Source organism: Poeciliopsis prolifica, unplaced genomic scaffold (genome assembly GCF_027474105.1).
Source record: "Poeciliopsis prolifica strain line A6 unplaced genomic scaffold, Auburn_PproV2 SCAFFOLD013, whole genome shotgun sequence".
In the NCBI taxonomy this organism is placed as follows: domain Eukaryota; kingdom Metazoa; phylum Chordata; class Actinopteri; order Cyprinodontiformes; family Poeciliidae; genus Poeciliopsis; species Poeciliopsis prolifica.
In genome coordinates, this window is record NW_026562388.1 from 12035651 (window position 1) to 12047024 (window position 11374).

The 11374-nt window shown below is 38.2% G+C and overlaps 1 protein-coding gene across 1 annotated transcript; it reads right to left on the bottom strand.

The window, feature by feature from the left end:
• Positions 1 to 7055: 7055 nt before the first annotated feature.
• Positions 7056 to 10967, bottom strand: ap5m1 (adaptor related protein complex 5 subunit mu 1). The gene is made up of 8 exons (XM_055038983.1): positions 10768 to 10967; positions 9869 to 10526; positions 8837 to 9064; positions 8622 to 8761; positions 8093 to 8178; positions 7869 to 7981; positions 7448 to 7544; positions 7056 to 7363 (listed from the first exon to the last, which is right to left on the bottom strand). Exons 1-8 carry the CDS (start codon positions 10833 to 10835, stop codon positions 7281 to 7283), a joined length of 1473 nt encoding a protein of 490 aa, XP_054894958.1. The 5' UTR covers positions 10836 to 10967; the 3' UTR covers positions 7056 to 7280.
• Between the last annotated feature and the right edge of the window lie 407 nt (positions 10968 to 11374).

An 11374-nucleotide genomic window follows, 5' to 3' on the forward strand; every position in this document is an offset into this window, starting at 1 on the left:
CAAACTCCTTTGTTTATCAATGTTTTCTAGCGTAACATGTGGTGCTGACTTTCTGTCAACAAAAGTATTACTTTTGTCCCATTTTTAGCCAATGGGAAAATGGAAAAATCTGCTGTTTGGGATAGTAGAAATAATTAACAAACAGCTTCTTGATTTTATTCCCAGTAAAATGCAAAAGGGGTTTTATTAACATAATTATTGTCATATTCTATTAAAATAAAAGTCCCTGTCAGTGGTCAAATCCTGTATGAAATGTTAACATGGATAACAAAACCAGGTAAAAAAAAGAAAAAAAAAGACTGAGGTATTCCCACGTGTGAATGTTTGTCCAAAAACCTTTTGAGATGATTATAGTTTCTGTCACTTTATGATCCGTTCTGTCACACACTCACCCTCCCAGGAGAAACAGCACAGCAAAGCGTCATAGACCACAGTCAGTGAGTCGAGACCTCTAATGAGCCATTTGCTGAGATGACACTTCCAACTATACAGTTTAGGTGACATTTTAACATATAAAAATAAATGAGGCAGAAAAGGGATAAACAATCTATAATGTTCATATATTAACTTCATAAATGCCACTTTTTTACAAGATGTGTTTTATTTAGTGAAGTGAAGCTCCATCAACCAAAATCGAAATTATGAAGTAAGCAGAAAGTAGGGGATTGGTAAAAGTTAATTCAAGAATTAGTCCAAATTACTTTTTAAAGAGCCCGTGTGATACTTCTTAACTTATATTTAGATGACAAGCACCTTTTAGAGTGATGTGGCTATCTTTTTTGGTTTTGCAAATTACATCCACATTTAGCTAAGTTAGAAGTGTCACACTATTTAGACTACAAATACAACAAATATTCCAAAAATAATAACATGTGAAGCTGTTTATGAAGGGTTTAGCCATCAGTTCATGCCAATATACACAGATACAGTAAAGATATGATGAAGGTATTTTTTTTCAGCATGGAAAGGGAAATTTGTCTGAATTTATGGGAAGATGGGTTAAGATAAATACAACTGTGGATAAACTGCAAAAGAGCAGAAGCTGAAGTGAAGGTTCAACTTCTTGCTGAACTACAACTACAACACAAAGTCAGAGCTACAACAGGATGGTTTCATGAAAGGATTTTATGTTACTTTGTCCAGGACAAAGTGTAGACTTTAATCTAACTGAGAGTCCATAGAAAGACTTTCTTCATCCAGTCTGACTGAGGTTGAACTGTTTTACAAAGACAGACAAGAAGTTATAATTGCAAAATGATTGTTGACTGTGAACAGCACACTGGATTTGTTATTCCACTTCACAGTTTACCGCTACTTTGTATTGGTCTAGCACATAAAATCTCTAACATACATTGAAGTTTGTGAGTCCAATGTGACAAAATGAGAAAAGGTTTAAGAGGTGGGATACTTTTGCAAGGCGCCATTTATTTGGAGAATTTTATGACTATATTTGACACACATCGAAAAAACACTTCAGTAAAAGTGATTGAACCAGCAAGATGATAGATTACCATCCCTGAAGGTAAGGCATTACCATGCAAAATTATAAAGTATTGTGTTACATAAGAAACAATATTGAAAGCAATAATCCCAAAATGCACCAAACACAGAGACAGCAGAACAGCTCCGCATGAAGATTTTGTCACACGACAGCAACCAAATCTGTGTACTTTTAAGAACACAACAGGAGCCTTAGTTCACAAAGACTTAACAAATTCCAAATGAACCTGCTCCCCTGCAGGCTTTCATATCGCAAAAGGAAGTGCAGAGATATAACAGGTTCTCTGAAGCATTAACTTATGAGTTTCAGAGTAACCGACAGGGAGAGTTCCCATAGAAACCCAGCACTTTTTAATGACGGAGGTAATTCTCTAAACAGGAGAAGAGTACAGGCCTACTTATTAACCAGACCAAAACTGTTTAGTGTATTATTTTGACAGCAGACAGCGACTCTTACGGGCAAACACTAGGGAAGACGTAAGAACTACCAAGGTGTGTAGCGTGCGATTCATGACCTCTTTATTCACAACACTAACGGGCTTGCTGTGCAGTGTAAATCCACATGCAGCTGACAGGGAGGAGAAAATTTCATCTAGATGATAAGATGCTCCAATCATGGGTATGGCTGTCATAATTTATTATTTAATTTCCCAGGGTAAGTCAATAATAAAACATCTTCATTACATTTTAAATCAAGCATTTGGTGCACAAGTCTAAATTTATGTTAAATATACGGACTCAAATATATTACATACACCCATGTAATTCAGTTATAATTCTGAAATTATTCTGGCTAGACATTTAATCACATTAAATGTCAGTTTGTCCCACAGTTTGTTGGACAAACTGCTTTTAACTGTCCCTAAGCTTTCAACCTGATACCAACCCGCCTCATCCATTCTAAAATCAGCTAATGTAATTGGCGTCACTGTCCTGTGTGATAAACTAGATGAATCCAATTTTCAACCATCTAACCATTATTTTTTAAAGTGTTTCAAGTAAAAAAAAAAAAGAAAGATAGTCCTCCTTAGTTATTATTTATTAGAAATCATAGAAAGCCGAAAGTATGGTATTTATGACTACAATAATGAGGTTCAATAATCCTCTGGTTGGCTATATAACTGCTGAAAGGTGGAATGGATTAATCAAAAATGGTTGCTGTAACAAACGTCCCTTAAAACAAATTAAAAAAAAAAAGATTTAAAAAAAAAACATCTGTTTGTTTCTCATAAATTTCGGTTTTTGTTGTTTTGATTTCACAATGTCAAACTAATTAAATAAGAAGATCCATAAAGTTCAATGAGGGCAGCCATTGGTTGTTATTTACAGCTAAGACAGCAAAGTAATTCAGGTGAAGCATTTTGACAAAGTACAGAAAAGATGATGCGCATCTGGTACATTAATAATTCAAATCATACATTTTTAAATAAAAACAAAAGTTTGCTGTAGCACTTAAAACAAGATATGGAAACAGCTGAGTGAAAAGAGACAGCTGCTAGCAGAGATTATGACTTCTCCCTATTTCCCAGAGGACCTGATTAAAGTGCTGGTACAATGGAAACTAAGTGGTCTACACATCATTGTTTCTTGATGGGACCTATTTTGAGCATATAGAAAAGAGAAAAAGACCCAGAATTTAATTTCAAATTGTCAAAACCAAAGTCTTGTTTGTCAAATGGTTCTTTTTATGAAATTATTCTCCCTCATGTTGTGATGTGGCATTTAGGAAGCATTTCCATCACAGGTCCCTTTTGATGCCATTGACTCGGGGCTTGAGAGTCCCGACCAGACATTACAAAAGCACTGATTCAGGAATACTTTGCATTGAACAAGAAGTTGTTTTTTTAAAAGCATAGAGTTGACCCCTCGCATAGAGTTGACCCCTCGCCGTTATGTATTCGCACATTCATTTATTCGCTGATTTTCTGTGGATCATAACTCAAAATTACAAGGAGAAAACCCACCTACTAAATATGCTCTAAGGAATTTTTCTTAGAGCATATTTAAAATATTCTAAAGAAAATGTGGCTTGGGAACATGAGCATTGACACAATGCTAGTTGACATAGCAGCCAATTTGTAAAGCAGCCAATGAAGGAGCACCACTTATTTTCTTGCAGGTGATTTCTTTCGACCTCAAGAGCGGAGATAAGGAAGATCGTATTTATTAGCTTGTGTGTTATGGTAAATGGAAGGCAAAAAGATGGATGGATGATAGAGAAAGTTGGATGGAATAACAAAGCTTTGAAATACAAATAACTTTCCATACTCTATTTTTTTCATTTTTATCCAGACTTTGGAAAGTATAGCTGCTACAGACGCCATCGAGGCCTGGAAAAAAGGTCAACATCTCAGAGAGGATTTGCGTTTTCTGAGGCCTTCAAAAAGACTGTTACAGGTTTTGGCATTCACCACATGAATTCAACAATTTATGGTGCTGCCTTCACAGAGGAGTGGTGCAATCAGTCTTCAACAAGGCTGTGTCATTACCAAGTGTCTCTAAATAGCATTTATGCAAATGACATGATGGAAGTTATAAAGGCAGATTGTGTAGGTCTTTAGGAATTAATAGGCTCACTTTTGGCCTTAATTACTTTAATAACCTAAAATCTTTGATAAAAGTGCGCTAAACAGAAACTTTTAATACGATCACAACTCTTAAATTGAGGAAACTGAGTGTTGTTTTGTAAAATAAGATTATAGTGCCCTCTATAGGGCAAAATTATGTATTAAAGTTGCAGTTGAAACCTATTAAGCTTTACAATTAGCAATAACATCCTACTTCTATAAAGTAAAATACATAAGAGGTTCAGACAGTCCAACTTAAGTCCTTTTCCATTATTGGAAAAGAGGGCCTTCTGAAGTCCCTGCACACAGTTTGTAACTTGAAACCAACCAGAAGCTTCTTAAATAATAATCAAACTTCAAAATAGAAAATGTAATTCTTGAAGCGCTCTCCCCAAGGCTGGTACTCGTTTGACTCAGAGGAAATGGACTCCTACCAAACACCTGATGCCGCTGCAGCAACAAAACTCTGATCTTCAGGCACAAGCTCACATCACAGCAGGACTCCCTAAGTCAGCAGATAATCTGGCTTCGGTTGAGAAGAAATCCCTCAAAGATAAACATGTGCATTAAAATGTATCAAAGACATCAAAGCAATCTAACATGAGCTTTTATTGTTCTCTGCCACAAGGCATCATTATTGGGTTGAAAAGGCCCAAACAGTAGTAAGTCTTCATTCCTCTTTCCATATTTTGTCATGTTGCATATATTTAAATGGGATTTTATGTGATTGACTAACATATGATATTGAATAAGTACTTTGAACTGCCTTGTTCCTGAAAATGTGGTGCATAATTAAAATTGCTTTACATAGGTTGAAGTGGGAAGAAAATGCCACAAAGATTAATAGTGCAACTCTGCTTAGGATTAACATTCATAACCTTAATACTCAGATTTGTGACATTTACTGGTTTTTATATGCAAAAATAAGAAATTGAAAGATATCAAAAAAAGGTTTTCTTCCACTTCACTATTGTGCACTAATTATCACATAAAACCCCAATAAAATGCATCAAAGCTTGTGGTTACCATGTGACAACATGTGAAAAAGCAAGGAATGCTTGTTGCTTGATTGATTGAAATAAAAAGTTTTGTCGTAACTCTTTCTTTGATATGGCAGAGATATAGAAAAAACAAGTATTTAATAATTACAGTGTTGCAAATATTTTGATATGGGAAACATTTAAGCAAAACATGATGCATATTGTGTGAAGTCTTAATCATTTTAACCACCACAGTCCAACTTTGCTTTCACAGTTTTATGTTGACCAAATGGATTTGGACTCTGCAAATGTTTCAACACCTTCTAAGAAACCAAAGCAAAGTAAATGAATTATTATGAGAGATGGTGCAATTAACAAGTCACAGGTCTCGATGGACCATAGGCACTGAGGATGGAGCACCACATTAAAGAGAACAACTCAGCAAGCTCTTGAATCAATAAAGCAAAGTCTGCCAGCAAGGAGCCAGACGGGCTACATATTGCGACGCTGAGGAGATTTAAAGTGGCCCAACCCTCCACAAAAAGGAGAAGAAAAAAAAAGACCTTCTCCTTTTCCGGTTCGCTAACCACACACACTGGACCTTAAAGCCAAATTGTCATGGAGGGGGAAGAGACATGAGGTCTCGGTGTCTGCCACTCCGTATCGCTACATAAAAAGAAGGTGAAGGATGCCGTGTGAGCAATTGGTTCCAATTGACAGAAGATTGGTCATGGTCAGCCTTCTGAGTGGAAATCCACGTGAGAATGAAGCGTTTGGACCAGCAAGGGGCACAAGAGGCCAACAGCAGACAATGAGGCCACTCAGAGGAGCCTGGCTGCCGTGGAAATGTGGAGATTTTAACCCCTTCTTCGCCTGCTTTTTCATTCCATTTAATGCATCGACATGTAACATTTTCAGAATAAATATCAGAGTCAGCTGCATCGCCCCCAACACATGACGGGAAGTAAAGTGGCTAAGATTTTTGTAACCTGCTAAAATCAATCACAAGGTTTTCCAAATGACTTTGTTAAATAAACAAAAGGTCAAATCACATGCTTGAGGTTGTGTCTTAAATAGCACCTCTCCAACCTCAAGGACCAGCTCAACCATTACCATCCTTGTGACTTTTTCACCAATTAGGCAGGTCCTGTTCACTGAAAGAGACCGGCTGCTTTTAAGTCTCAAAGGGCCAAAGGGTCAGTGCTCAATCAGTCTGCTTGGAGAGGTTGTGTGTTTGAACGAGCCTCCAGTTGACAGGCCAAGGATGAGGGGTCAAAAGGAGACGGGGGGGTAAAGGGTGCAGTGATTGGTATGGGTAAGGAGTCCTGCCAGCCTTTTGAAGCCCAGACACTGGCCAGGGCAGCTTGGGCTTTCACAGCTCTTTCTCCAGACCTGCAGCAGCTGATGACAAGGCCCCAGCTGCTAATTATATGGCTGATGGAGAGTCACTCAAGTGGGACTGTTGGAGCAAGGGGTGGCCCTTGTGTGCAAATCTGATGGAAAGTCAAGGGTGGAAGAACAAGAAGGGTTCCACCTCCATAAGGGTAGCTGTATTTTTTTCTACTTTTTTAAAGGAAACAATATACTATGCTAAGAGAAATTATAGTTATTATTCTGAATATCATGTTAATTTTAATTATGCATGCTGTTTTAGGTTTGGAGAATGGAAAAACAAGTAACTTAAATTTTAAAAATAGAAATTAGATGCAAGTTTGAATTGATTTGGGATTTTCTCCACTCCACACAGGCTCACAATAATAGATACACCCACACATCCAGTAGTAACATCAATGTTCCTTAGCAAGTTAAAGGCAAATCAAACTCTTACTTTAGCCATCCACCAGACGTACTGCTACTTTTATAGCCTTCCTTTGGCTGCAAAGTCACCAAACGTCTGATGGCTACAAAAAGTATGTGGTTCCAGGGTATTTGACCCAACTATTATTGGAGGTGTGCATATATTTAAATGTGTATGTTTAATTGAAAATGATGGAAAATCCATTTTAAATTCAAACTCAGTATTTTGCTTTATTTTAGTTGGTGTATCAAAAATATTTCCTAAAAAAAAGCTTCAAATGAAATTCATGCCTATGAGTATTTGCAAACTTGTTACTGGAGCCATACAGAATAAATTCAGTAAATCATTATGTTTACGGTCATATGCATCCATTTCAGCTGGACTTGGTTTTCAGTCTCAACAGTGCACTGTACATCCGCCCATGATGGAGCTACTCTAGATCACCATCTGCCCAGTGGACACAGGGGCTGAACCAGTTGAATTCCAGATGTAGTACTCTTTGGACTGAAGTTCTCGGGCTGAGGACCACACAATGACACCACTTTCAATTTAACATAAGGATAAAAGCAGAAAATGTTTTGAGATCAAATCTCTCAGCTTACATGTGTAAATCCTTGGTTTGGCAGATGAATAAACTTGCACTGAATGCTGGTCAACACAACATCCGGACAGAGTCATGTCTGGCACCCTTAAGTACAACTGTGAGAAGAAACATCAGAACGGCAAACAGCACCAAGTTGATGAAACTAGATTTAAAGTTGTCCACCTACATGCAACGTATTAACATTTTTAAGAGGAAAAATCCAAGACATTCATGGTTTTCAGAAATAGATATTAGTGTTCACCAATACCTGCAAGTCAAGCTTAAATCAAACAAAAAAATAAAGAATGTGAGGCTAATAAATGCAACTAAATAATTTAAATTATTAAAGAAAATGTCTTTAGATAAAGACTGAAATAGTTTTGTGTCTTTCTTTTTTAAATAAATACACAAGTTCTTATTAGAAAGCCATAACACTTTACCTTAATGTAGGCAGTAAGTCCAGTGCAGAGAGGGTCAGAAGGTCCATGTGAGGATCCAGAAAAAGTTATTTTGCCATCCAATGTAACTTCACGAGACTTTGGAAACTTCTGACCTTTAGTTTAGCAAAAAACAGAAGAAGTTTAATTTTTATTTTGTTTAATCCTTAGTAAAATTCTAGAAAACAAATACTTTTTAATAATAATAACAATAAAACAACACGTACCTAGAGCCCAGACCAACAGATTCTTCTCTTTAGACACGTCTAACTGGCCGGAGCTCACTTTCACATCCGCCACACCCATCTGATTTCTGGACAACATGCAAACATTTGAGAAAAGCATTAGAAGCACACACCTATTATTTCACACCTATTGGGCACTGCATCTTTTTTAGATAACAGTGCTGATCACCTTGGCAATGTCTCTCTTCTTTTTACATTTTATGTATAAATTCTTCAATTTATGTAGTATATATTAACAAAAAAAGACAAGCAAAGTTAGTTTTACAGCTCTAGACAAACTTTACTGAGTAGGTGTAAAAGTACAGTTGTACAAGTTCCTGTTGCCTGACCTTAACAGATCAATTACAGGTTTCTTTAATAAATAGTAAATCACTAACTTACCATAATAAAAATGGAATAAATAAGGCATCTTTTCACTACAATTTCTTACCAGAGGTGCTTTTTTTCAATGGATCAGGAGCTATTTTCAAAGTTGGCCTAGTGCAAGAGAATTTTTCATTCTGCTGTTTACCTGTTGAAGAATGGCAGATGTGCTTCGCAGTACTCAAAGCTGTTCTTCACAGACTCGTGGAGCTTGAGGGACACACTCACGCGAAGGTTATTCTCCTCTTCCTTCAGCTGATAAAAGCCAAGGATGGGGGGAACAGGAACCTGGAAGGAAAGTACATCAGTTATCCATTCTCTCCTTGCTTCATAAAGTCACTGGTCTTCATCTGAAATGTATACCTGTGAAGTGTAGCTGCAAAGTCTAAATGGCTCCAGAGGAGGAGAAAAGGGGAACTTGTATGGCCCAGAGAAAGCCGAGCCATCTGCATCATCAACACTGCTGGCGGTCAGTATATTAGAGTCCAGAGAGGACACGCAGGGATGGACCAGGATGTCCTGCAGTGGAGAACCGTTGGGTGGCAGCGTGAGGGTCACAGTGACGTTTGGCAGCACCCCCTCTACTTCACACTGTTGAAAGAAGTGCAGAATGACACTGTCACTTCAAAATATATTCACACCACCTGAACGTTTTCACATTTTGTCATGTGGAAACCACAAACTTCAGTGTATTTTATTAGGATTCAATAAGACAAACTAATGCAGAGCAGTGCACAATTGTGAAGGAGGAACTGAAAGTACACAGTTTTAATTGTTTGGAAAGTATGTCAAAAATGTGTTTTCCCTTCTAATATGAAACTTGAAATTAAAATGTGACAACCTTTTCAGAGTACTTATCAGAAAAGCAACTACAATATCCACATCGTCTGGAGGAGGAGCTGCACAGATCCCCAGCTCAGGTGGACAAATCTCTCCACACAACAATCATTGACTGCCCACACCACGTACATAGACTTTATGATAGAGATACAAGAACGAAACTAATGATACAAGAAAGCTAAAAATAAGTTTACAGTTTGCCACAAGCTTTGTGGGGAGACTGCAAACATGTAGTGGAAAGTGATGTGTTCAGAAAAAAGCACATTTCAAACCTTTAGAGTGATATGCAAAAGTTTGTGTGACAGGAAGCTAACTGCAAATGCTTAAACACACCATACCCATGGCGGAATTACGGTGGCAGCATCATAATGTGGGAATGCCTTTTTACAGAAAGGACAAGAAAAAAATATGAAATACTCTGCGGATGCACAAAAAAAATGTAATCCCAGTCAAATACATTGAAATTTGTGATGCAATATAAGAACGTGTGAATGTTCACTGGGTATGGATACTTTTTTTAGGACACACACTACTTTCTTTACATGGCGTCCTTACCTTGCAGGTCACTGTCCCATAAACATCCCACGTATCCTGTCTGCTCTGGTTCCCATACTGCATGGAGCGCACTGTTTCAACCACAGCCACATTCACAGAGGCTCGACCCCGATATAGACCCGTCTTCCAGGCTGGCTGCTTCTGGGTGACTGTAGATGTGGGCGCCGTGGGTGCAGTAGGTGTTCCTGCCAGTGGTATGGTATCAAGAGGTGTGCCAAGAGGACACACCTGTAAGAGGAGAGGTGGCAGCATTGCCACACGAGAGTCCAGCCCCTCCCTGTCAAGCTTCCCCCCTGAACCTAGGACAAAGGTCTGGAGGCCAGCTAGAAATGTGAGACCCTGAGACACTGACAGCAGGCTGGCCAGAGGTGGTCGCGGCTCGTTGGGGATATCCACTAATGGGAGGCAAGCCAGGATGAGTGGACCCTGAGAGATGGCCAGCACAGGCCACAATGTTTGCTTTCCATTCAAACGCAGCTCCACAGCTGGTGAACGTGGACGATAAAGGCAATCATCTCTCTCAGCTACGTAGGGCTTGTTAGGGCTGGAAAGGCCCAGCTCAGTGAGCAGGAGCTGCAGGAAGATCCTGTCCTCTGGGACGGCAACGTAGGAGGAACCTGCCATGATTTTAGCGCGGTGTTCCACAGTGGAAAACCTCCTGTTAGAGAGACACATGACATTCAGCTATATTGAATAACTAACAAGAAGGCTAGAATAAACAAACTGATATAAAACCTCATTATAAAGGCTATTATTAAAATAATAGCCTTTACTATTATAATAATAAAGGCTATTATTAAAATAGCCTTTATAATGAGGCTATTACAATAATAGCCTCTTTATAAAGAAAGGATATCTGTTTTTTTACACAGAGAGAACAACAGAAGGAAGTTACAAACCTTGAAAACCGTACAGATGCATTTTCTCCCTTTTCATAAAATATAATCCATAAAGCTCGCAAACTCATCTGTTCGACTGCAAGAACTCTCCTAATCTCCACAGATTAATATTTGCATCCCTTCGAGCACGTTTAATTATTTCTTTTTCTCAGCATTCACATTTCTCTTGATGCAGCACTTAACTTCCTGTTGTTATCTCATGTGACGACCACGGCCAATCAGCTGACACAAGCGCATGCGCAATATGAAGTGACTGTACTGGGGATGGGAATGCCGACTGTTTTTTAAGATCTATGGTTTTTGGCTCAGTTCGCCACCAAACCTTTTACTGTCTGAAATATTTAGCTTACACTTTGCTCAGTTTCAGTATAATAAATTTGACAAAATCTAATATGAAGAACATCTTCTCCTCTGTCCACCAAATACTAATATAAAAAGAAAGCAGAGAGAAAGCCTGGATAAAGTTTTTCACAAATGTAGAAAGTATAGCAAACATCGCAGAAGGTCCTCTGGTCGAGTGGGACCATAATGTCACTTTTTGGTCCATCATGATATACAAGTGCTTATTCTTAGGACAATCTCTGAACTGTTTGAATGTGCTAAAGAT